At 41.0% G+C, this 27,809-nt stretch overlaps 2 protein-coding genes across 11 annotated transcripts in view; one reads left to right on the forward strand and one right to left on the reverse strand.

Moving 5' to 3' along the window:
• Window positions 1-4,636: 4,636 nt before the first annotated feature.
• On the reverse strand, window positions 4,637-26,576 carry rprma (reprimo, TP53 dependent G2 arrest mediator candidate a). The gene is made up of 3 exons (XM_061792637.1): window positions 26,345-26,576; window positions 11,530-11,634; window positions 4,637-5,843 (listed from the first exon to the last, which is right to left on the reverse strand). Exon 3 carries the CDS (start codon window positions 5,659-5,661, stop codon window positions 5,377-5,379), a length of 285 nt encoding a protein of 94 aa, XP_061648621.1. The 5' UTR covers window positions 5,662-5,843; window positions 11,530-11,634; window positions 26,345-26,576; the 3' UTR covers window positions 4,637-5,376.
• Window positions 9,456-27,809, forward strand: part of galnt13 (UDP-N-acetyl-alpha-D-galactosamine:polypeptide N-acetylgalactosaminyltransferase 13) — a 40,749-nt gene continuing 22,395 nt past the window's right edge. For 4 of the 10 annotated variants that reach the window (XM_061792628.1, XM_061792626.1, XM_061792627.1 and 1 more), the window contains exons 1-7: window positions 9,456-9,815; window positions 19,672-19,840; window positions 21,834-22,000; window positions 23,226-23,433; window positions 24,150-24,320; window positions 24,783-24,900; window positions 27,225-27,405. In XM_061792628.1, the coding sequence (XP_061648612.1) occupies window positions 9,593-9,815; window positions 19,672-19,840; window positions 21,834-22,000; window positions 23,226-23,433; window positions 24,150-24,320; window positions 24,783-24,900; window positions 27,225-27,405 (1,237 nt within the window). In that variant the 5' untranslated portion in view covers window positions 9,456-9,592. Of the gene's footprint in view, window positions 9,816-14,679; window positions 14,987-19,671; window positions 19,841-21,833; window positions 22,001-23,225; window positions 23,434-24,149; window positions 24,321-24,782; window positions 24,901-27,224; window positions 27,406-27,809 lie in introns of those variants that run through there. The other 6 variants (XM_061792634.1, XM_061792633.1, XM_061792631.1 and 3 more) reach the window with 5 other exon arrangements.

A 27,809-nucleotide genomic window follows, 5' to 3' on the forward strand; every position in this document is an offset into this window, starting at 1 on the left:
TGCCTGTCCAGAATTATCTTGACCTGTTTGAGCTCATAAAATAGAATTTGTATACTTGTCCTCATCAGCAGTGTTCTGATGACAGCTGAGTCAATAGCACCTTAAGGTGCCTTTTCCATTGAACGTTGTATTAATTTCATTAAGTAGATGTTATGCTGTTAGAAATGCATATTGGTCAAGCTCCCAGATTTTTTAAAGTAAATGAACTGCAAGCAGACAATGTACAAACAGCAAACTATTGGAACATGCTGACAGGCTGGATATAGACGCGGTGGATATTTTTGGTTGAGGGTTAGGATTTTTTTGAGCACAAGGTTTTTATATCAATTAATGTTTCCCTATGGAAATAGAATATACCTGCATGTGATCAAATTGAGTGATTTTATTGAATTCTATTTCCATCATGTGGATGTAGCTCAACCCATAGTTTATGTCATATATGTATGTTTTCTTTAGTCAGCAGACTACTTGAGATAGAATTAACAGGGCCTCTTCTGCCCTTTTTTGTTCTGAGATGGAGGTTTCAACTTAAAATAATAACAAGAACAAATGTTTTTATTTTCTTAAATTTTGCTTAGTTGTTCATTTTTGGTTCAAAGAGGTTATGGATAGTTCATCACACTCACAGAAATAAAACATGCATGTTATGTTTATTTTTGATAAATATACAGTAAATTTGTTTTTACCAGTGTTGGCATAAATCTTCTATGAACATGCAGACAAAAACATCTGCTGCTTGTAGCCAAGTAGTGTACTCCATTTCCTCTCAGTTATGTCAAGACATGATTAATCAACCATCAATTGCACACAATCAGATGAATTAATGATCAATTCATCAGCTATCGTGCTCATCCCGAGTCAAATATCTTTTTTATTGTCTTTTTTAGTGAGGAATCTTATTACCCTGACAACAATATAAAAATAAAACCTATATAAGTCGTGAACAAAATGAACAAATAAGTAGCTGTGGTCCCTGGAACACAATCCTGGAGACCACCCAACATTGTGGAGTGATGTGTCAACATGTGTGAGAGCTAACAGCTAGTCGTCGTTACAAACGCCGGCTCAGTAAGATCTTCTTTATTACTGTGAATGGACCTCATTCAGAGACATCTCAGCAGAGACCAAATCGGTTCAGCAGTTAATGATTTAATTTACGTGTTCAATACGATCCATGAACTGAGATACAGTTCCTACGTGTTTTTATTCTTGATGGGAAAAAGTAGCAGTCTATTTGAGGGAAGCGTTTACAGTGAACCCACTGCATTATGAATTATTTTGCAGTTTGGCATTCGCAAATTCATATATTTGCATGTTTTTTATATGCAGAAAAACTCTCTTATTCACTGTTTTTGTGCTCAGTTTGCCACCAGCATATGACATCTTGGGACTAAGGAACTATGCTGAAGTCAGTTAAGAGCTTAATTTGGACAACAGTAACATACAGTCGGGAGATAACTCAAACTTGGGGGATAACTCAAAGTGCACTCATGGTACAGATGTGACTGTACGATTACCTATGTACCGGTACTTATGCAAAATATCATCCTGCATCATGGTGTTCGAGGTACCATCCGTGATGAAACTATAATGTCTTAATGTCTTCTGTGCAGCTCTTTTGGTGTCTTTTGTTTTTTGCTATCTATTGAACAAGAGTAAAACCTTAATGATTGTGTAACAATGGCATCAATTTGCCACAGACGACGTTAGTTCAAATCTGTTTGCCGTGTAATCTTCCAACTGTGACAAAAAGCTAACACAACAATGCATGTAATTAATTGTATCTGATTATTTGTCAGATGATTTTTATATTCAATTATGAATAAAAGGAATGCTCTAATGAAAAACTGGGATTTCTGTGGACAAAAACAAATGTGGATATACAGCTTTGGAAAAAAATTAAGAGACCAAACACACACACACACACACGCGCACGCACGCACGCACGCACACACACACACACACACACACACACACACATTCACTGGACCTTTGTTGGTATCTTGAACATTTATTAGTTTCTGCAATGCTCAAAACGACAATATGTATATAAGATGCAGTAATAGTAGTTGTCATTTTTTTCAGAGGATAAAAAAATATGGATATGAGCATTGTTATATTGTCTGTCTACATGTGTGGATGCACTGTTTGTGTTCAAATATATAGCTTAAAGGATTATAACTGCTAAAATATATAAAGATGTTCAACCGCAACATCTCATTTATTGACATCTAGGATGTGTTAAGGAACACTTAACACATCCTAGATGTCAATAAATGAGATGTTGCGGTTGAACATCTTTATTCATTACATAGTGGGATGTGTTGAGAACAAAATTACATTGGAATGATTCATGGACATCAAACTCCTCATCACATGGAGGTCCCACTCAAAATCCAAATGGGAAATCAGATCACAGGCTGATCCAACTTCTGAGGAAATCAAAATGAGCCTCAGTGGTCTGCGTGGCCTGTATGCACTGCCCACAACGCCGGGGCATGCTCCTGATGAGACGACGGATGTTCTCTTGAGGGATCTCTTCCCCGACCCGGATCGGAGCATAGTCAACTCCGGAAGAGTCTGCGGTGCGATGCGGGTTTGACGGACGGAACGAGATGTGAGAGTTGTCTTGCTAATTGCCTCTCATTACCACCTGTTGTCTGTTCCGATTGCACAACAGCCAGTGAGCGTTTTGATGCCCATCCAAAACCGTTTGGAACCCCCCTCCAGGTGGACGCCCAGGGCCCCCACCCCCTCCACTCCCCCCTGCCCGCCACTGCTCCAGCTTTATCCCATATTCCAAAAACATGAATGTTAGGTTAATTGAAGATTAAATTGTCCATAGGTGTTTTATGCTTGTTTGTCTATACGTCCCCAGTGATTGGGTAGCAACCAGTCTAGGGTGCACTCCGCCACATGCCCAAAGTCAGCTGGGATAGCGGCGATAACGACCTATAACGAGGACGAGCACTATAGAAAATGAAAGTATGGATGTGTGAGATTGATCCATAGAAGAGAAAACAATAAAAACAACTCTATCATACAATACATACACTTTAGCTGCTATAAAAACAGTTTTCCTGCCACAAGCTAGGAGGTGTTAAGCAACAAGAGGGCAGAGTGAAATGTGAGAAGAAAGAGGAGGCGTTTGATAGTGTCCACCTTCCTGCTATTTGGAGCTTTTAGTCGCTATCCGCTCCATCGACTGGACCTCTGTGAGCCAGCCAATCGCGCGCTCCCAAGCCAGGACCTGCAGCCTCTTTTTAGCCCGCAATCAACGCCCTGCAGTGGCTGTGGCTATGGCCGTGGAGCGCAGCTGTGACTGACTTCCTGGCCCGTGGAGAATACACTGACTGAGATCCTACTGCGAAATAGCACTTCATCTGTGCATCCAGACATGTTTCGTGGGGTTATACATATTCCTAAATATCCAGGGAGGCATCACTCACAAGCCCTGCAGATAGATCAGTTTGTTGTGCACTGTTGGCTGACTGACTGCATGCTGGCACTATATTTTACATCTCCCTCAGTATTAGTGTGTGTGTGTGTGCTTGGTGGTAAGGGCAGACCGTTGGGACATGAGGAAAAATGTCCACAAAGACGCTCTAATCTCTACATTCTCACCTCCTCGGAGACTGCACTGGCAATAAAAGGGTACATGGCACCTCGGGAAGGACGAACAATGTTAGCAGTAAGCTCTAAATTGATAATACTTCTTTTAAATTGATGATGATGACAGTATAAAGGAGTATAAGAGACACACGAAAGAACTCGAGGAAAGATGGGTTTAAGCTGCCCTTAAATGTTCTGAAGCCCCCCCCCCTACATGATTGGTTTGTTTGTCGTATTTTGTGCCCCAAAACATTTTTTCTTAAGTCCCCACAAAATGTTTAGAAAAACAATAGGTTTTGGACGATAGGTTTTGGTCAATGGAAAGGTTTGATCATCCTCTCAGCTGCCTGTGGCCTCTGCACCTCTGAAGGTTCACCTCCTATATTCACCCTTGTTTTGTCTCGGGATCAGTCCAAATTGCTTCTTTGTAACTTTTGTTGCTCACAGGAGGTCGATATTCCGCCATAGTTTCAGCAAAACTCCTCAAGCCCAACGACAGGTGGTGTAACCGTCGTGAGTAAAGCCTGCGAGCGCACAAGAATGATTGACACCTCATCAATCATGCCTTCTGCCTCTGGTTGTTGGTACTTCACAATCAAGCATCAGCCTTACTGCCATGACAGCACAATATTTGCCTGCTTTAGCATAAACCTACCTTGTTAATATGCATCTTTTGGGGAACCACAGAAGAAGAAGAAAATCCTTATTTTGCAAATAAGCAAGCAAGTAAGCACATCATGCATTAAAAAAGTCTCACATTTCGTTCCATTTTCCCCCTAAACATTATATGGAAATTTATAAAGCAGGAAAATATAAAATTAACGCAGTGTGATAAGGATATCAGCACGCTATTATTGCCATGGAAAACCCAGATTTCCAACTTTAGCATTCCACTACTACTTTCTGGACAACTGGCAGAGAGTAAAGGGAAAAAAAATAAAATAAATAATAATAATCTACTGTTCCTGTGTTCTCGCTTTGCTTTGAAATGGTCATGCAATTAAACACACTTGTCGCCGTCCAATGAAAAGCATGTTTTGCCACGTTTTATTTTTAATCCAAAACACAAAGAAAAATCAACATTTATTTGATATACATAAATAAATATATGGTGCTTTCCACATTAAAACAAACAAACAAATAAAACCTTTAGAGATGCATGCTTTTTCATTGGATAGTGATGTTAAGAGATTTACATGTTTTTGACTCGTCAGATATTGGGAAGTACTATGAATGCATTTTCAGCTAAAACGGAATGTTATTGTCATACACACAAATAATGGCTGAAAAGTGAAATATGCTACATTCTGCCTCTCCATATACTGAGATGTACCAAATCAAAATGGGTTTTAAAGAGTGAGTAGATATCTAAAATTCAAAAACAGACCTTAATTAGGAGTGGAGTCTTTAATTACTGAGTGAATTTATTCCAATATAGCAGATGTAATCCTCTCTCTCTCTCTCTCTCTCTTTTTTTCTCTCTCTCACACACACACACACACACACACACACTTGTGCTCATTGTATGCAAAACATACAGTACATATTTACATGATGCTCCCTTGCCACCAACATATCTAATGATAACAAGGACTGCAACTATGGTGACATTACAACAATGAATACGAAATATAAACAAATAGGCCTCTAAGAAAACCCAACAACAACAGCCCCAAGGTAGGGACCAGTTTTTACCTCCTGGGTTAATCTCATTGTGCACGGACAGGGGTCCCAACTCCCGAGTCCCGATCCAGGGATTTTAGTTCAGTATGCCCCAACAATGACCGCCTCGACCTCTTTTGACGGCCTCCTGTCTGTCACCAAGAAGTTGATCATGCCCTCCGACTTGATGAGCAGGTTGCAGCCCAGGAAGAAGATGCCGAAGACCACAGTGAGGGACAGCACGCACATGACGGCGATCTGCACCACCCGCATGACGAACAGGCTCCTTTCTTCGGGGGAGGCGGCCGCCAAGCCTTCGTCGCTCACCACGGATGACAGGTTGCAGCACAGCATGCCCTCCGTCCTGTTGAAGCCCGTGGCGTTCATGGCCACTTTTGTGTTGCTCTTCTTCAAACAAATTCAACTTTCCGTTTTTAAGGTGGAGGCGATGTGTTGAAGTTGGATCCCAAGTGATGAGGATGAGGAGAATGGGACTTGGAGAAGTTCACACAGAGGTCTTCTGCTGGACTTCAACACTCTGCTCTGGCTTTGCATCTCGTGTGTTCTCCCTTGCAGATCCGAAGCACAATGGATCACCAGGGAGAGGGGAGAGAGAGAGAGAGAGAGAGAGAGAGAGAGAGAGAGAGGGCCAGACATTCTACACGACACACGCATACACACAGGCTGCCTGCATTCAAAGGCCGCACAACACAGCAAGAGCGCCCCCATGAGGCCTGACGGCTGCATGAAGTCACATCTTGTCTTGTGCAAGTGGCCCTCCTGTCTACATACTGTGTTTAATTTAAAGCTAAAGTTTGCAGTTTTCAAAGTAAACTTTAAAAAAAAAAATAATCATATTTGTTAAAATTAGCCATCTCTGGTCCCATCTTATGCCTCTTATTTGATTTGCAATAGCTTTTGCTGTTCAGCTTGGACAAAGATAGACAAGTTTGTGGAAATATTACACTGCATTCAAAACAAAATTCTGTACCAAGATGAAACTAATAGGGCACGTCAGGGATCATAGCTATTCACTTTTGCAGAAGTCACAGTCGTCAGGGGCTGTCTGGTGTCTGTTCTTTCCCAGACTTTACCTCAATTATTGAACTGAGGGTTAGGGATACAGAGGATACAAAAGCAGTGATAAAACATTGCACCACCTTAAAGAAGCTGCAGTACACAGTACCGTATACAATTTGGATTTGTAGTGGTGACATCTAGTGGATGTTTGGAAACTAGTATCTGGATATGAATGATTTATGAATCCAATGTACAGGTATAATTTGAACTCAGTGCTTTTCAAATTAAATAATCAAGAGCGTGGCTATAACAGTAGATCACACAGTGACAAAGTACCTATGCTATTAAATCTAACACACACACACACACACACACACACACACACACGCACACAGAGGCTGAAGCAACAAGCAAAACGATTCTTACCAGTAGATGGAAGCAATGTCCAATATGAGACTACACATAGCACCCCAACACAAATTTGATGTATACTGTATTAATTCAGTTCAACAATATCTATGTTATAATGCCCGGAGAACATCATAGGTTTTTCGAATAGTTTGTCATATAACTAAATTATTAGAAACAGTCCTCAGTATGACAAAGTCCAGTTGCAACACTACTACTAACACAATAATAAATGGTTAAATTCAATAAACACCTTTTGGTGAGTCTCAATGAAAACTGAGCACAACTACGGGGCAGTTCCCTTCCTTATCCATCAGATTTGGCGTTTATTCCTTTTGTCTGACATGTACGTTACATTTAATACAGGGCACTGATTTGACAGTGGTTACAAATAAACTCGTTTCATAATCTTTATTGAGCAGTTTTTGTCTGTATAAAATACACCTAGCAACAAGTGGCTGTTCATATGTTTCATGTGACCGAGAAAACAAAATCTGCTAGCTAGTCAAAAGGTGTATTTCCCTTGTACTGGATCTAACTTGATTTTGCGAGTGTACCTAATGTTGTAGCCATGCAGCAAGTTTTCACAGGTGCATCTTTCTCAATCAGAATATCGTGGCAAACGTACTTTATTTCGGTTGTTCAATAGAAAAAGTGAAACATATTTACAAACCCCATTTCCGATGAAGTTTGGATGTTGTGGAAAACGGCAATAAAAAAACAATTCATTTATTTGCACATGGTTTTCAACCTATATTTAATTGAATCACTACAAAGACGATACTTTTCAAACTGAAAATGTGTTTTTTGTTTTTGTTTTTTTGTGTGCAAATATTCACTTATTTTGAAATTGATGCCTGCAACAGGTTCCAAAAAAGCTGGGACAAGGCCATGTTTAGCACTGTCATACGAGTACATCACTTTTCCTTTCAACAACACTCTAAGTGTTTGGGAACCGAGGACACTAATTGTTGAAGCTTTGTAGATGGAATTCTTTCCCATTCTTGCTTGATATACAACATCTGTTGCTCAATAGTCCGGGGTTTCCGTTGTGATATTTTGAGCTTCATAATGCGCCACACATTTTCAATAGAAGACAGGTCTAGTCTACTAGTACTTATTACGAAGTCACACTGTTGTAACATGTCTGCACATGTTACAACAGTGTGACTTCGTAATAATGCCAAGTGTGGCTTGGCATTGTCTTGCTGAAATAAGCAGGGGCGTCCATGAAAAAGATGTAGCTTGGATGGCAGCATACTGTATGTTGCTCCAAAACCTGTATATACCTTTCAGTATTAATGGTGCCTTCAGAGATATGCAAGTTACCCATGCCATGGACACTATCACAACCCCATACCATCACAGATGCTACCTTTTAACTTTACGCTGATAACAATCCGGACGGTCCTTTTCCTCTTTGGCCCCGTGGACACGACCTCAGTGATTTCCAAAAACAATGTGAAATGTGGACTCGTCAGACCACAGCACACTTTTCCACTTTCTGTCAGACCATTTCAGATGAGTTTGGATCCAGAGAAGCCGGTGTTGTTTCTGGATGTTGTTGATATATGGCTTTCACTTTGTATGGTAGAGTTTAAACTTGCATTTGTGGATGTAGTGACGAACTGTGTTAACTGACAATGGTTTTGTGCAGTGCTCCTGAGCCCACATGACAATATCCTTAACACAATGATGCCAGTGTTTAATGCAATGGCGCCTGAGGGATTGAAGGTCACGGACATTCAATGTTGGTTTTCGGCCTTGTTGCTTCCGTGCATTGATTTATCCAGATTCTCTGAATCTTTTGATGATATTAAGGACTGTAGATGATGAAATCCAAAAGTTCCTTGCAATTGTACATTGAGAAACGTTCAACCTTTGGACTATTTGTTCACGCTGTTTTACACAAAGATGGGAAATACGTTGTATATTGGTCCATTCATAGATCAAACACCTGTCATGAATTTTGTTGTTTAGTTCCTTGTTAGAGAACTAAAAGTTATGCAAAAAATACTAAATCAATGAATAATTGGACATGGTACACGGGCTCCATCGAGCAGTATGAAAAAAAAATCACTGCAGTTCAATTCACATGTATTTAACTTCAATACTACTACTTCAATAAGTTCATTACATTTGCATTTGATCTTTAAGAACGGTCTGTTTTAAAACATTATTTGTATGCTCCTATATTTTCGCGCAGTATTAATGTTCAAACTGTGCATAATGTTAGAGTTACAGTCATACTAACTACTGTATACTTTTTAGAAGTAAAATCTGTCTCGAGTTTGATGAACACTTAGGCTTACTAGCTACTGTATTTCAATGTCGTTCCTGGTGGTTTTGGTAAATCATTTTTTTATTTTTTATTTTTTTTGGCTGTAAAAAGTTTAAGAACCACCGTTAGTAAATTTTAGATTCAATATCCCTTACTTTTGTGAGTCGTAGTGTGTAAGTGTCACTTTTTGAACTACACTACTGAAATAAATTTTTCTATAATGCTCTACTTTATTGAGATACATCTGGACATTTATACAATATTTAAAATAGATAATATATTATAGTATTGCATTAACATCACTACAGTGAACTGTACTACTTGCATTCCTATTTGGCATTTCGTATTGTTTTGCAAAGAAATTAAAACCTCAGGCTCAAGCCCCGCCTCTCCGAGAGGCTTTGCCCGATTGACGTCGCTCTCGGCCAATCAGAGAGGAGACACGGAGACATTAGCGGGTCGATGCCGAGCCGTTAGATTGCGCCGAATATCTTCTCCGCTCCCCCGCGCTCATCGTTTCAATCGCAGCCGGGGCGCAGGCACGTCTGAACCGCTTTTTTTTTTACATACATACATACATACATAATCCAAAAGGAACCGAGTGGCTACATGTATGAAGAAGAGGAGGCTTTTTTGAAGCGTTTCCTGCGGCGAGCTTGTGCCAAGGAGCCCGAACAGGTAGCGAGCGCGACGATGGTGAGCGACGACACCGCATCCACACCGGTTTGTTTACTATGTGCTGAGACCCACACCAACTTCGTGTTGCTTTTCACACGCCACGGGAGGATTCATTCATTGCCAGTGCATGCAAGCGCAGATGACTCCTTACTAGGTAAAGGATCATGTATATATATATTTGAAATATTATTATGTGATGACGCGTGCATACCTTTCTTTCGACTGAAACAATTCCTTCACGTTGCACCATGTCTGCACGCATGTGATGGACGTAGTGTGCCATCGTTTGAATGAGAATTTTGTATTTTTTTGCAATGCAGTGAATGTATCATGTACAAGCCTGACAATCTGTGTGAATAGTCAGCAAATGTATTTTTATTTTTTTTGTGGGGGGGATACGCATAAAAGAAGTCTATTTGCCTAATGGACTTAATGGGATCTGCTCCATAATCCTCTCCCTCCCTCTTTCCTGGCATGGCGGGTACACTTGGCCTTTTTTTTTTTTTTTTCCTCTCCAAATATTAGTGTCAATATGATAATGCATTGTCTGGTCGTTGGATACTCAAAGTTGAGGAAGATGAATGTGCTTCCTCAACCGCAGTAATGCATGAGAAACATCTCAATGCTTGCCCTTTTCAGACAAATAGCCATGGCCAGAAAACCTTCACTCATCAAGTTCAGGGCAACATTTTATCTGAGGTCCAGAGGCACAAGGAGAGTTTTACTCGTTGAGTCTTTGACTCACAATTATAGCCAATCAATCCATTTTATATAGCACTAATTGTTCTCATTAGGGTCACTATGGTGAGTTGGGGCCTATCCCAAATCTTTTTGGGTGAGAGGTGGAACTTGTAAAGTTACGTGAATATACTCATATTATTTTGAGGATAGTTTAGCAATATTACAAGGGAAGGATGGGAAAAACGATCAATTAATGAATTTGGTCAAAAGCTTTTGAAATTGGGTGTCTAGTGTCTACCCTTAAAGTTTGAAATTAAACAAACAAACAAACAAAAACCTTCGGATTACATTGCCACTGTAGGAATTGAAAGCTCTGTTGTGAATTCTGTAAAAACTTAAAAAAAAAAAAAAAAAAAGTACAGTATTGAGGTCTGGACCTTGGTGACATCATAGCTGATGACCAAAATAATGTGTTTAATGAGATCCAATACAAGAGCTTTAACAAAAAGCGCTGACAATAATTAGCCCAGTTTTGGTTCTTCAGATAGGTATTAAGCACTGCACTTACTATTGCCGTTGTCATTTTCAGAACAACACTGCATCATACTGAGAACTTTTGATAATATTTTCCTCCTTCTTTTTTGCTCCATGTTGTCAGCATAGTTTGATATTCATCAACATGAAACACATGGTTGACAACATCAGTGAAACTATGATCAAAAGATTAATTATGCATCTCTTTGGATAGAGAAGGGTCTTAAACTAGGACATTGGTGTCCGCTCTTATAATGGACTTCCTTCCAGCAACACTGTGTAAACAAAAGTTTTGCAGCACCCCACAGGAAGTACAGTGGTACCTCGAAGTTCGACCTGTCTCTTTTGTCACGCTGTGTATTGTGAGTCCAAAAACCTTAAGACAATGTTTTAAGTCACATTTACACATAAACAGACATGCAAACACCAAAGGCATGAAAAAGGTGACCAAAAAAAAACATTGTAGGGGGGGATCCCTACAGAGAATTTTCTTTTAATTTTAACATAAATTAAGCAATCTGGAAGACTCTGAAGAGTACAATAAGGCAAAAATAAACACATTTTCTTCATGCAGAAAAACATTTATTTACACCACTCAAGTAAATGTTGATGTACAAATTTAAGATTATAATTAAATTTGCCGAATTTCTTACCTTTTTTTGTTTTGGCCTCCAACTTGAGCCAGGCCCATCTCCACCTGCACCTTATGCCTGCTTCAAACTGTGCCACATGAATAGCATCCTCTTTAAGCACTCATTCTGGAAAAGAATTGACTAAAATCATTATCTGTTTCACTTCCTTTTTCACTATTTCCAACTTCAAAGGCTAATCACAAATGCATCCTCCAGGAAAAATATTCATTATTAATATGAATATTTTTCAGTTTTTATTGGCCATTTCGGAATTTGTAGTTCGTTCATTCCGTGTTGTGACATAATCCCTAACATCGCTCCGTCTCTTAATACATTTAACTTCAACATCCGTAAACTAATTCGATAATTGTAACCGCATTTCCTAATTAATACAAGATGTACTAGCGGATCAACTCTTGTCGCCGATGTTACGTGTGCTTTGCGATTCCGCTGGGACCACAACCAGGGTCACGACCCGCACCACCTCAACGCGAAAATACAAAAGACCAGTGCAACAAATACGACACTGGCTGATCTGATGAGCAAAAATGTTGCTTAAACATAAGAGTATCAATTGAGGATGTCTGCTCTTGATGTGGGTAGAGTAGCCAAATATTGTATTTAAGTAAGACTACTGTTACCTGACAATAATGTGACTCAAGTGAAAGTAAAAAAAGTAGTCCTCCCAAAAACTACTTGACTAAGAGTAAAAGTACACAGTGAAATTATTAGCCAAGTACTGAGTAAATAGTGAGTAACGTCAGATTTATTATTATTTTTTTTTACCACAGCATGAACATCAATTAGCGGCACGGTGTACGACTGGTTAGCACATCTGCCTCACAGTTCTGGGGACCGGGATTCAAATCCTGGCCCCGCCTGTGTGGAGTTTGCATGTTCTCCCCGTGCCTGGGTGGGTTTTCTCCGAGCATTCTGGTTTCCTCCCACGTCAACAAAAACATGCATGGTAGGTTAACTGAAGACTCTAAATTGCCCGTAGGTGTGAATGTGAGTGTGAAGGGTTGTTTGTTTCTATGTGGCTTGTGATTGGCTGGCGAGCGGTTCAGGGTGTACCCTGCCTCCTGCCCGGAGATAGCTGGGATAGGCTCCAGGAGCCCGCGACCCTTGTGAGGATAAGCGGTAAAGAAAATGGATGGATGGATGGATGATTCTAGTGATTCAGTACACTCAAAAGGACTGCCATGGCTGCCATCACTAATTTGGACTAGGGATGGAGAAAGCGAGGCTTTCTAAAGCAGTGAATCACTTTGAGACAATTGGCCTAAAATGATTCACTGCCTCAAAGCAATTGACAAACAAAAACAGCTCTTTCTGTTGGCTAAATCTGTGTATTGCTTTTCAAAGGAAGCGTTGACAAAGCTTTTTTCATGGCTGTTGTGTCTCACTGTTACATGTGTGTTCCATGAAGACCTAGTAGTCTATCATTGTCATTCTGTTTTTTCGATAAGATAAATGCTCCAAAGTGACTATTACTATAATGTGATATCTCATAACACAGTAGTGCCTACAGATTGTGCGGTAAATCTGCATTTAGATTTTTAAGTTATATCAAAACCAAATTTCTTTATATAGCACTTTTCATACGTTCATCCATGGCGTTAACCCACTCTTGAGTTGGCTGACCTCATAGTCTTTTGAAAGGTAAAATGCTTGTGAAAGAGTATCACTTGTATCACTGTAGCAACTTTAGCTGATGGAAATGGTTGATGAACAACTGTTTTCTTTTTATAAAATTGTTGGTTCATGTCGTGTCTGGCATGCAATTATCGCAACATCAAAGATGTGTTTTTGCTGTATGTAACCAACAAGCCATCTATGTATACAACTTTGAGTAACGGTGGTCGTCACTTGCGGCGCAACCACATATGGACTCGACCACGTGCCACCACCGTCCACACAGATGGAGAGCTGAGTGCGCTACCGCTCGGCTAAAAACTCCGGACTGCGAGTGTACGGGCCAGCACCCTTTTTAGACAGCGATCTATCTAAAATGATTGTAAATTAAATATTTTCTCCCTCCCTGGCTGGTGGAAAATGATATTGATGCACTGTATCAATAGCGCTTTACATCTATCAAAAAAGCTTCCATTTCATTCGGCGAGAGATTCTGACACTTTTTAAGGCGTTCATGAAGGAGTTGTATGGTCGAATCAGACAGCAAACAGGCTCGAGCATAAAATCCCTAATTCGGACACAAATGGCGTAACCACTATATAGTGATTAGCGAGTGATTTCGGACACAGCCTCTGTGTGTTTGTTTGTGCGTGCGTGACGCTGGGGGGCTGGCATTGGGTCCCTGTGGCCCCCACTGGGTGGCCAGTTGTCGGGGCGCCTTGGTGGGGCCGGCAGATCGCCCTGGGTCCCTCGGTGTGGGACGTGTGCCGTCCACCGGGCTGCTCTTGGGTGGACCCCTGGGCCCAATCCCGCCCCTCGATTGATCGGGTGGGGTCCTCAGCCTCCGCGGTGCGGACACTTCTGTCAGTATTTGTGTACGTAAAACGGTGTCAATTCACTTGCATGTGTCCGCAGGCACACACCCCTGGGACTCTTTCACTGGGTGTGGGGCCACTCACTTATTGTGACAAATAACTCATGAATATGCAAATTGCTTGTGTATCCCCTCACTCATACTCTCGACCTATAGACTTTTATAATTTACAAAGTCAATCCCACCCCACTTCAGTTGTACAGCTGGGTTCACGACCCTTGTCCTGCATGCTTCTTCTCCTGTCCTATCTTGTCATGTCCTTCCCTCACAGGGTGTAAACCTACTGCCCCATACAAAACTCATATCTAATGTGTCATTGTTCTAGATATATAAGGATGAACTTTTCTCATTTGTTTACAGTTAGTGCTTTGTCTTTTGTCTTGTTTTCTCACTCCCCTCTAGAAACTTTGTTCTGTTCGACTTATCAACTCTGATTCTCAATAAATATCCATTATAATGCTAAGAAACCACAGCGGAAGCTTAAAAACTCCACTGTGACACAGTAAAACTGTTCCGGCATAAAAGGGATACAGATCTTCCATTCTGCTTGACCTAACAGCCGAACAGGACAAAAAAAAAAAAAAAAAGTTACAAATTGGGTAAAATCCAAATCCAGAAACTGCCAAACATTCTGACTTCTTTTGTGTCTTGTGTCTCTCCAGTGGCATGATGCCTGCTGGCCAAACCTGTCCAATCTCCTTCCAAAGTCCTCACACCATCTTCAAGTCTCCAGTGCTTCACCAGCACACTAAGCTCTCTTGAGTGCTTGGGCCCAACCGCCCCCCTCAGGCTTTGGCTGGCTGGCTGGCTGGCATCCAGGGGATTTGATGCGCCGGTTTGTCTATTGCAAGGTGGTCTTGACCACCTCTTTAGTTTGGGTGCTCGTGGACGTCTTCTTGCTGCTATACTTCAGCGAATGTAACAAATGTGACGACAGGAAGGACCGCTCGCTGCTTCCTGCCCTCCGCGGTGAGTTCACAGTCTCCCAACAGACTTGATGCGGATTGAAGTGTTCAGGGGTTAAATAGGCAATGAACTCGGTCTGTCACCTCTTGTCTGGTTCCTTAAGATTTGACATTAACTAGGCTGCATGATGGTGTATTTGTTCCATATGATCTAGAATTCTGGAATGGAATATAAAACTATACAAGGTCACTATGAGATCAATCTCAGATCAGTGCTAAAGGGCATCTAGGGAGGTCTAGGAAAGCAAACTGGCACATATTCTAAACCCAGTCCCAATTCCATACTTTGTCCTTAGCAAGGTCCAAGTCAAGTCCTTTTACATTGAGCTACTGCCAACAACTACTCAAATACTGACGTTTTAAGACTGCACACTTCCTTTGTGTTTTGGGCCTGTTGAGCAGTTCATTTACTTACATGCCCTCCAGTAAGCTGATTTCTAAGCGGCTTTTCAGGTTAGACTGAGGCAGAGCTACCAGCTACTGACACTAATTGTGATCCAAATGTCTGGAAACATTAAGTTGTTTTGCTTGGAAAATAGACAGCGCAAAGCTATCATTTATCGTCTTGCACAGGTTGTGTTTTTAATGTTGACTGTTACCCCAGTTGTAAAATCTTGCATTGCTGAAGTTCAGTAATCTTGTAGTGGAATAAAAGTGCACTGTAATGAATGAAAGTGCATTCAAATCGAAACGCTATCATGTAGCTTCAGACAGAGCAGGTATTTGGTATTATAATTTTTAGTAATATTAATTGAGCATTGCTTTACCTTTGAGCCTATGTTAGGTTTTCCATTTTAAAAGTTAATAGTAATAACTAGTTTTAATAGACCTCAGGGCTTTTAGCATTTGCCTATATTACCTAATGCGCGAGCCGACCGGCTACAGACCATGCAATGGATACACCTTAGTATGTAGTAGGAGTACTAACTAAATGTTTTTTGTTCGGAAAATCCTTTGGCCCTGGTCTGCATTTAATTTGCATTTCAGAAGACCTTGATGAATGAAGTAATATGCAATACAAAAGCACAGGGTCAGACTAGCAGGCAGTTAGCGAAGTACAAAAAGCCTCCGGTCTTGCAACACTATATAGACCTTTCTATTTTACAACGGAAACTGAAGAATTGTTAGAGGATGTTCAGAGTACAATGTTTGTGCAGTTTTAAAGCTGAAAGCACTCTGCCTTCATCAATTTTGATTATAAAGAGAAAGGTTCAGTGCAGCAACCTTGAGGCATGTTATAAGGAAAAATTATACATAGCATCTGTGGAAAAATTGCTTCAGAGAACCTATAATTGCACATGCCTTGCATATATCCCAGGATTAAATCTTTCAGGTGTCACACACAGAACAGACTGACACTGCAGTCAAATGATTCCTATTTAGTGCATGTCCAACAATGGTTCAAGCTAGTCATACATTGTTTACCGCTTACACTGTTCAGGTTCAAAACCAGTCAAATTATTACTTCTGTTAAAGCACAACATCTTTGATACATCAATTGGCAACACGGTTTCATTCATGACCTAAATACTTGAAGATATAACAATTAGTAACATTGTTTTATTCACAACAGGGCTTTCAAGATGAACTTGTCACAGGTTTTAAATCTTTTATATGTCACCTACTGCTGTTGCAGAGACTGGTGAGAATGCAATTTCATAAATGAAGTGGTTTAGCGCAAGTTTAGTTCAGAAGATTAAAATATTTATCATTTAACAATTCTGTGAGATATCAGCAATTCTTTCTAGTGGGAATGGATATTTGACTGAATTTCCTTGATCACCTGTGTGAAAATTAAATCACGGTGTCGATTAATAATAATACCAAAAAGTCATTAAAAAAAAGTAATTTGCACACCAGTGTTGTATTGAACGGAATAATGCTACCTGGAGGGGTTGTGCCATTGCAAAGGTCTGGGTGGATGTAGCTCAACTTCCTTTCGCTGATGTCATGAACATACTTCTTTAGACAGCAAAGTCAAACCAGTTGAGACTGAATCGTAGCATCATGCTGGTTTACAATAAATTCTGCACAATCTATAGGATGAATTTTCAGTCCAACCGGCATCTTGAAACTGGTATTGGAGGGACCATGGTTTGAGAACAAAAAAGTGTACCCAGAGATATTTTTGGGTGTAGATTGTCAGCTCTCAAATTGCATCCATCAGATTTAAGCTTGCACGCACATGGCGGTGTTCATAAAGGAAAGCACTTGATGTTAACAATCAGCTGACACTCGTGCATTTCCATTTGCAGGGGGTTGAAAGGAATCCTCTTTAACCTGCGGCCATGAAGCTAATGTGAGCTGCGTGCCTCCCTTTCATTGCAAACACCACCTCTGCTCTAAGAGATTATTAGAGAGAGCCGGCTGTCGTCATAATTCCATGGGATTTATTTACATTGGGCTAATGGTGCTGGCTCTAATGCTTCACAGTCATTTGGCTGTGAGAGTAACTGTGGGCAGGGACTGTGGGATGGTTTTACTATGAATTTGTAAATTCATAGAAATATCTAAATTCAAACTGAACAATAGATTAAAATGAAATAAAATGGGTCACTCAGACAGGGTTGTATTTAATACCACGGCATCCTAAATCCTAGCAATGGGGAAGCATCTTAAGTGTGGTACTACTGCTGTCTGTAAAGAGAACATAACATGTTCACATTTTGCGATGAGTGAAGCCATTATTCATAACCCAGTGTTTCATAGAAGTCCATAATGTCATCCCATTTTCCATATGGTCGCTGTAGGGTGGAATCCTTGGTTCTCCAAAATCAATGGTTTTCAGGAACTTAATAAAAAAAAAAAAAAAAAAAAAAAGATGCCATTGTAGCGGAAATGCCACGCAAAAGATGCCACCCGGCACCCCAGCCTCGCACTACCTCCGCTCCCCGCCGAGGTAGACTGTACCTCCAGATTCACACGCAGACTCTAAACGGATGAACACAATAAACAATCTTCAACAAAACACAGACATTTGCTTTGCCATGCCGACGCTAAGTGAATCACGTCTGCCCGGGCCTTCAAAGGGGAGACCCAAGGATGCTGGGTTCGCCCCCGAACGCTAATTAACTCCCCGCCAGTCGAAGGATTGGATGCCTCCACCCTGCTGAGACCTGCTACTTGGGAGTTGGAACAGGCAACAGCGACACCCACGGACGACGGAACAACAATACAGACATGGGTTCATAAGACAGTCTGTGACTCGACTGGGTGTCAATATTTTAAGAACTTTACATGAACGCCACTAGTGACTGTATTGCTGCAAACTTGAATGTCTAACGTCAAATCTGTTGTTAACTGAACCAGATGGAATGTCTCACCCCACGCCACAAATGTCACATGAAAATAGTAATGTTCTCCACACCATGTAACATTTGAAACATTCATTACAGTTGTGAAAGAGAATGAGCGTGGAACAATGCAGGGTGGGAAAATGGTCTCGTTATCTTAAATCCAATAATTAATATTTTATTCCACTGGTTTTAAACCACAAAAGAATCCTAGAATGGAAAAATAACACCAAAAGGCAGTCCGGCCCCTCGGTGTTCGGGAAGGTGGTAGAAAAGGAGGGAGGTAAACCCCCCCTGTTTGACCGGCTCTGGCCATAAAAGGGGAGCTGAGAGAAGTTGAGAATTTTTTGGAGTCTTGGTGCACAAGTCGTTTTGGTCACTCCGACCACCTCGCCGACGACCGCGCCAGGCAGGACGCCCACCTCACCCGAGGTGACAAGGACACGGATCCCCGGCTGCAGCGCTTCCTGCAAGCGCTCCGAGCCACCCTGCTTGGGGGCCCGAACTCAGTCTGAGGGAACGGAGGTGGACGCAACGCGCCCGCTACAAACGTCACCTCTAGAGACGTCCTGCCTGAGAACTCGTTGGCCTCCTGCTGCTCCTGTTTTTCCATTCCTCCCTTCCGTCAACTCCACCTGTTCCCGGTGCGGACCGGGCTGGCCGAACACTCGGGAGCCTGACTCGCCTGCATCAAACGTGTTCCAGACACGTAAGTCCAACATTGCGGTCTACTAAAAGTACGGATTAGTGCATATTTGGGTTATATTAACGAGACCAGGAGTCCTCAGCTATATGGATTCACTACACGCCCATTCTGCGCATCTCACGTCACAAATCCCTTCCTTTGCCAATGTTCGTAGATACCTTGTTTGTTTTGTGTTTGTCTGTTTTTTATCCTGTAGAAACCCCTTTTCATTATTACATTTTCTACAAAATTCACCCCTTGCATTGATTATGTGTGTGTTTGGGTTCGGAACGAAACCTCTAGAAAGTCTAAAACTCAAAGTTCCTAAAATGTAGCCACCTTCCGATAAGAGACTGATTATAAAGGTTTGTCGTCATTTCGCCTCAAGTTAAATTTGTAAAACTATGACGTGGTGCCCCTCATATCTATCAAATATCTTGATTTATAACGCTGTAATTTAAAAGTACGATAACCCGGAAGTGGTGCAGGCGCCGCTTCCAACTCATCGTTTTCTTCTAAATTACGCACAATTTGATGTCCCCCAATAAATGCTACGCCATCCTGCATCGTTCAAGTTAGTGTTATATCTTGTATTGCTATCATATACCGTTGCCGCTAACATAGACATGTTGTGGCCGTGGCGGTGACTGTGTCTATTATAAATTTTTAAATGTATTCGTTTGTTACATGCATATTTACGTTGTGTTCCAGCCGTGATATCTCGTAGCCACGAGGGTCCCGGTGAGATGGGAAAATCTGTGAACATCCCCAAGGAGGACCACGAGAAGATGAAGGAGCTTTTTAAGATAAACCAGTTCAACCTGATAGCCAGCGATATGATTGCACTCAACAGGAGTTTGCCGGACGTCCGGTTGGATGGGTGCGTGAAATGTTTATTGCTTTTTCATCTATTAATAATGCGTGTATCAAGTATGGTGTTGTAGTGCATCATAAGTAAATATTGTGTATTAAGATCACATTCCATTTTAATGAGGAGAGTAATCTTAAGTATAAATCCCACTATGTAATCGGTTTCATTTGCGTCTAGACAGCAATTTCATGCAAAGTCAATGAGGCATAACAAAAACTGTCAGTGTGCAGTCCCAGTGAAATAATTGCTCACAGAAAAACAGCCCAACTGCATTTATATAGCACGCCACCTTTATCTTTAATAGTCCATCCATCAATTTGCTTCCGCTCAACTGTGTTGTCGGGGCATCAATCGAAGAATGGATGCCGGACTTTCTTGTCCCCGATCACCTTCTCGAGGTCAACCGATGTGGTCAAGGAGGTGTTCTTGGTTCAGTTGTGAGACGTTGTAGGTCTGCCTAAAGGTGTCCTCTAAGTTGGACCTGACAAGAACACTTGACCAGGAAGTTGTCCAGTAAGCATCTTGTGTCAACTGTGTCTGAATATCTCAGAAAAACAAAATAGGTCCTCATCCTCTCCCTTTTATACGGGTGTTGCTTGCCTGCAGGTTAGCTGTGGATTTTGTTTATGTCCATTTAAAAGGCACTTGAGCATTTCATAAGAATCCAAGGACCAAAGTATCCACTTTTGATTACATACGATCATCTCTTGTTGCTAAGATACTTCTTGTTTGGTCACAAACTCATCGTTGTATGATTCACGTTTAAATAATCCAATTCGCCCCAGGACTTTGATTTAGAACAATCCACACTGTCTGTCCATGAGAACGAGGCCATGCACCTTTATCTCACAATGTTTTGCTGTTGGGGCATGTACAGATGAAGTACTGACACTGCAAATTTTAAAATATAAAAATAATTTTGCGCACAAAGTGAAAAAGATAGCTACCCTTCCATCAGTATAAATTTTGCAACAGCTTGTCATCTTTTCAGCAGCTGTGTGCCAAACACATTCGAAAGCTACAAGATTTCTGAATCGCTGACTCTGAATGGCAATAACAGTTTTGTGCTGGAGGGCAACCTCCTGGCCTAGTTGTGTCAGTCATTCCTGTCGCTCTGAATAGACATGACTAAAGTAGCAAGGCTGTCTGCTCTGCTGACTTCTTACACCCTCTAATAACTCCCACTCCCACTCCTGGGTGTCCTCCTGCCTGTCCAGGCTCATTATCTATTCAGCCTCATCCAGTGAGGTGTCAGTGTGCATTCACCCCAATTGTCAACGCTGATGGACATCCATCCAATCATGCCAAGGACAAGTTTGTGCTGATGTCAACATTGGTTTTGCATTTTCTGCTTACTTTCAAAGACATATGTTCAGTAATCTCAACTGCTGTATCTGGTGACATTGAATTGTTCATAGTGTCTTGGTAAAATAAAAAAATGGGGTTAAGCGTGAGTCAAGTGGTCGAACCCAACCCCTGATTGTGTAATAAATACATCAAGCTAATGCATTAGATATATAGTGGACTGCCAATTAGAAAGATTAACTACTTTAATGGTGTTTTAATCAATTGGAGTGCATGAGAAAAACAATTGGTTCTGTTTTTCTTATATAGACATCAACTATTATTAATGTACCTTTCAAGATCCAACACAACTGACGTACTGGACATTGTCACAAACAGTGTTTCATATGAATCACCTAAAAACATGATCATGACTTTACGAACCTGATAGTATGAAACAAGATTTTGTAATTAGAATCTGACTGACTTGGTGAAAAATCAATACTTATCCGAATATGATCCTTTTCAATGGTCTACCAGTCATCATTTGAAACTGAACCTCTTGACACTTTAACATGAGAGCTTTCACAGGCTATTCTCAGAAGCCAAAGCAAGAAATTCAGTCAGAGTTTTGAATTGAAGTATGTTAATTGTGTCCCATTTATTTATTGGCTTACTTATTTGTCTTGGCTTTTCTCTCTATTGAATGCCCCACCAGCTGTAAGACCAAGATATACCCAGACAACTTGCCAAACACCAGCATCGTCATTGTGTTTCACAACGAGGCTTGGAGTACGTTGCTGCGGACAGTCCACAGTGTTGTCAATCGCTCTCCCAGACACTTAATCGTGGAAATTGTGCTCGTGGATGACTTCAGTGAGCGAGGTTGGTGAATGACGCAGCACTCTATCAGGAGCAGGAAGGGGTCAGTCTCAATAATAACAAAAAGAAAACTTACATCAACCAAGGGTTTTACTCTAATGGTATTATCATCTCAAAGGAACAATATGCAGTTTTCAAATTTCTAGCAATATTTGAATGTAGCCTCATTTCAGTCCCTGCCCCCGCCGCCTCGCGTTTCTCCAGGAAAAGACCAGTTCGTCTTGCCGCCTCAGAATGCAGCTCAGGGTCGGCCGCGAGTGTGCAACAATAGACAAAATGTTACCGGTTTGATGTTTTATTTTTTGGAATATACAATCAATAAAAAATAAGAGCGGCAATCAATTTACCTGACAACTCAGTGAGAACGGTGACATGCCGTACACGTGGATTTCCAAGATGTTTATAGGACACATAGCCCATTTATACGTATATCATTACCCTTGATTTGAAGTAGAAGGCTGTCCAATTCCTTCTTTTTAACTTTTGTTGCTAACCTGCGTTAAATAAACCAGCCAACAAACTATAATAGTCTACTCTGCGAGAGGCTGGGGTACGTCCCTGTGAGCCTTGTCCGCCGTGGGTGTGTGCAAATGATTGACAGCCTATTCGGTCACGCCTCCTGTCACTGACTCTCTGATTTGCTATTCTTGTCCCGCTGTACCTAGTTGTAAAGTAATAATTGAAATTAAATTAGAAGTATTAGATGGGGCTGAGAGGGGTGATTTTAAAAAGATCATTTCAATAATGTGCTACTGTCAGTTCATACAGACAGTTTCCATCCATTCATCCATTTTCCAAACCGCTTATCCTCACTAGGGTCGCAGGCGTGCAGGAGCCTATCCCAGCTATCTTTGGGCGAGAGGCGGGGTACACCCTGAACTGGTCACCAGCCAACCGTAGGGCACACATAGACAAACAACCATTCACACTCACAATTTGCACTACGGGCAATTTAGAGTCCTCAATTTACCTACCGTGCAGGAGTACCCGGAGAAAACCCACGCAGGCACGGGGGAAACATGGAAATGCCACACAGACAAGGCCGGATTTGAACCCGGGTCCTCAGAAGTGTGAGGCAGATGTGCTAACCAGCACATGCCGCCCAATATTCACTGTAATTAGTAAGGTTCAACTTTAAGGGCCATCAGACGATGCTTACTGTAATTCAGTGATTATATTATGGGTGGTTGAATTTCTGCTTAATAAAGTGCCTCTTGTGGTATTTTAGACTTCTTAGGGAAAAAGTTGGAGGACTATGTGCAGACCCTTGAGGTGCCAGTGAAGATCCTGAGGATGGAGCAGCGCTCAGGTCTCATCCGGGCCAGATTAAGGGGGGCAGCTGCCACGAAAGGTCAGGTCATCACCTTCCTGGACGCCCACTGTGAGTGTACTGCGGGATGGCTTGAACCCTTGCTCGCCCGCATCAAAGAGGACAGGTGAGGTGTTGACTTTCTCATATCAAAGGTTGAATCTAACAGTACAAACTTGACTTTTATGATCAATGCACTGCCTCTTCAATCCCTAGTATGTTAACAAAATTCCAATTTACCTAATTTGCTCGTTGAGAGGGAATGCTGATTAAACATTGATGGTGAACAAACTATTTAGACATACCAGTTCAAATCCATCATTACTTCCTGGTCATCTTTTTGTGTCTCTCTGTGTATCAATGATTGTAATATTAGTGGGCTAAAGCCTACACCATCTTACTAAAACTAGGCATACATTGTACAATTTTAGCAGTTTTAATCTTAAATACCAACTGGCACACTGTACGAGTTCATCACCTTCGACAGAAAGTGAAATCTAACGATTAGTACCTCACGCTGAGAGCCGCAACTTGACAGCTAGATTGTACGTTCACGTCTGTTTCAAACATTAGCCGACAAAAGAAATCAAGAATTGGGATCAGTCGTTCCTCCCTGTATGCTGTATGACTTACGACGCCGCACCAGACTTTAATCAATCGAAGACACTTCTTTCTTTTTTAATTGGAGGAGGGAGCCAGAGTACCCCAAGAGAAGCCATGCATGGAAATGGGAGAAATTATCATCTCCACAAAGAAAGGCTGAAACTGAGATTCACACTTCTCTTGCTGAGAGGTGCTAACCACAACGTCTTATGCTTATGATTGTTTTTTTTTTTCCCCCAGGACAGCAGTGGTGTGCCCCATCATCGATGTTATCAGTGACGAGAGCTTTGAATACATGGCAGGCTCAGATATGACCTACGGCGGATTCAACTGGAAGCTGAATTTCCGCTGGTACCCCGTTCCCCAGCGGGAGATGGATCGACGGAAGGGCGACAGAACACTTCCTGTCAGGTATGTAAAACAACAATTTGACGTACGACTGTCTTCTCTCTTTAGTAAAACGGTTTAATCAGAGCCAGAAAGGAAGTCAGATTACATAAAAAGCGTTACGCCATAGAAAAGACATGGACAGTTAATTTCATCACAATAACACTTGACAGAAATAGATCCTATTTTTATCTGTGTATCTGACACCACTTGTCGTTTTTGCTCTGTTACACCAGAACATGTTTATTTTGAAATAGAGAGATGTTTACTTTTATCACCTCCACATAAGGTCTCATGTGATCACTCCAGGATCAAAGCTCTTAACAGTTGTTAGACTCTTAATTGAGCAGAAATAATTGATACTCTAACACTCTGTTTGCATTTCTTGAACAATTTGTACTGTTCTATGAAATTTACTTGGAAACAAGAATACAAAAATAGATATGATGTTGGATGTTGTCCAACTGTATTGTGGGTTTCCTTCAGGACCCCCACCATGGCAGGAGGGCTATTCTCCATAGACAAAACATACTTTGAAGAAATAGGAAGCTATGATCCAGGGATGGATATCTGGGGTGGAGAGAACTTGGAGATATCTTTCAGAGTGAGTGACAACACCTTTTGCCTCATTTATCAGTCAATACACATGAATAACTTCATTTGGGGCCACGTGTGGTAGTGAAAAGCATTCCTCTTTTACAATTACAGTATTTGTGGTAATTTTTCCTGCTGCAGCCGAGGCCATTTGTTTAACTTGCTGACACTGAATGTAAACGAAAGTCTATCTTCTGGCTTTCAAGCAGACTATATAAAAATGCCATTTGTCTCGCCTTTTTGTTGCTGCACCGTGTTTTCAATCAATTCTGTTAAGTGAGGAGAAAAAAAGCGGAAGGAAAACTTGGCAGAACCACCTTTGAATTTATGGGAGTACCACCATTACCGCTGTGCTGATGATACTTGGCAACATCTTGGATGTCTTTAATGAGCATCTCAATCAGGAGGAGATGGGAGTTTCTCTCCAAGTGGCAGAGATTGGCCTCTCACAAACCTCTCCATTTCCATGGTGACAGTTGTTCTCTGTTGTGATCATTCAGTATTCATTGGTTTTCTATTATTGACAAAAATATTTCATTATCAGGTAAAATACTCTTAAATCTAGTAGGTAATTTTATCTGCAGATTGGTGTAAAACTGATTATTATGATAATGGACTTGCTTTTAGGAAGGGTTGTCAAACTCATTTTTGTAGGGCCACATTGTAGTGGTTTTCCTCAGAGGGCTGTTGTGAAACCATGTAAATGTTTAACTGCCTCATCAAATTACTAATATAAAGTATGCAAACAAGTGATTGATAACTAGTTTTGAAATCAGAAGTCAAAGATAATACTTTGTTCAACTATCATACATTTTATTGTATGAAAGTGTTTGGTACCAAAATGTTTGCAATAGCTCAATGTTATTATATATTACATTTGACATTTTGGCACAGATTTTAGCAAGAGTCATGGACGTTGAGGCACAAAATTTGCTTTTGCGGGCCACATAAAATGATGTGGCGGACCAGATCTGGCCCCCGGGCCTTGAGTTTGACACCACTGCTGTACCGTATTAGTTCATCCAATGATCATAGTGACATTCAAGTAATTCAAATTCAATACGGATTGTATAATGGGAGTTTGCTATTTAAAAATTGCTAGCAAGGTTTGAATGTAGCTTCACATCACTAATCCCCCCTCCAAGTCTCCAGCCAAAGCCTTGCCCCTCACTAACGTGCACAAACTCAATTGCAAGTTTATTCAAAATGGTATGGAATTATGAAAGTCACAGAGAACGCATATCCAGCTTCAACTAAATAACAGAACTAACAATACTAAGCTAGCATTAGCACTCTAAACAAGCCGACGTTAGCCATGGCTACTACGTTGGTAGCGTGACTTATTTGTAATGGAGTGTTACTAAAACTGGAAAGCTAAATGTTATGTGTTTGAAGTTGAATTTTTTTTAAAATTGTGCAATCAATAAAAAATCGAAAAGAGGTGATAAAGTTACCTGTGTAGCAGAAATGTTGCTAATTCCATGTCGCTTCCTAATCCTCTCAGCTGCCTGAGGTCGCTTTCCTCTGCTTCTGTTTGCTTGTCCAGTTGTTGGCAAACGAGGGATGGGCAGTTTTGTATTTTATGGAGGTGGCTATTCCGCCGTAGTTTTAGCAAAGCTCCTGAAGCTCAAGGTAACAGGTCACAGGGTTGTGCGCGCTATGAGTGTGCCCACGAGTGCACAACAATGATTGACAACTTGTCAGTCACACCTTGTGTCTCTGATTGGTTGTTTTTCTTGGCCACAGTGGTTTCTTAAGAATCAAATGAGAGGCACAAAATGAGCTGATTTTTTTTTTCACAGATAGTTTTACTTATCTACTACTGTTAGGTACTGACAATTGTAACAAATATGACCAAAAGTGTTTATTTATTTTTTTTTAACTGCTAATCCTCCCTTAAAAGAGATTAAGCACACATCCACATGAGCAACATCTTCTTTGGCAGCAGTGGTCAAGCAAAAAGAGCACTGACTCGGCTTATCTCTACTAATCGCCAGTTTTCCACGTCTAAAGAGTAAAGCGAGAAAATAGATTACTGCAGTGGGAGTGAACACGTCGAGTATAATATTGAAGTGTCCAGTGTTCCGGCCTAGAAACGAGCTAAGCTAACATTAGCATGCGTGTTTATTCTTTTCTGCTGTATATCCCCATATGTGCGACCAGCAGTGGTTGGAGCACCGAATGACTTACGAGTACTAGTACTACTACTATTAAAACTCATAAAGACTAATGTAGTACAGAGCCTGATGCATAATTGAAGATTGCCAATTCAAGTCTATCTAAACTGTTTCTTTCAGCCTTCTATGCATCTATACTGTCCCTATATCTGTTCAGATCTGGCAGTGCGGCGGTTCCTTGGAGATTGTCACGTGTTCCCATGTTGGCCACGTGTTCCGGAAGGCTACTCCTTACAGTTTCCCCGGAGGAACGGGCCAAGTCATCAACAAAAACAACAGGCGGCTGGCAGAAGTCTGGATGGATGATTTCAAAGATTTCTTCTATATCATATCACCAGGTGCAGACCAAAAGAGTCCTATAAAGCTCCGTTTTTTTGGTTGTAGTTTCCAGTGCACAACTGCACTGCATCGTAGTATGCGTTAGTTCACATTTGTAATTTACACATTATTAACATTTTACACAGAGTCAATCAAAAATTAGTGCTATCTTTGTAAAGTCCGAAATTTGACACAGCTCTCTCATTACATCTCATAAGATTTTTAGCCCAAGTATCCTGTTTTAAGTAAATACATTTGATTTATATAACACTTTTCACAGAGGACTTAAAAAGTGCTTTACTTGGTAAAATACACAAACATTACTGTTAATATATACAGTACAGTTGGGCTCATAATTTTACATACCCAGTCAATTTTACATACCCAGTCAGAATTTGTAAGTTGGGTACCATTCAGAAAATAT

Source organism: Phyllopteryx taeniolatus, chromosome 12, assembly GCF_024500385.1.
Source record: "Phyllopteryx taeniolatus isolate TA_2022b chromosome 12, UOR_Ptae_1.2, whole genome shotgun sequence".
NCBI lineage: Eukaryota > Metazoa > Chordata > Actinopteri > Syngnathiformes > Syngnathidae > Phyllopteryx > Phyllopteryx taeniolatus.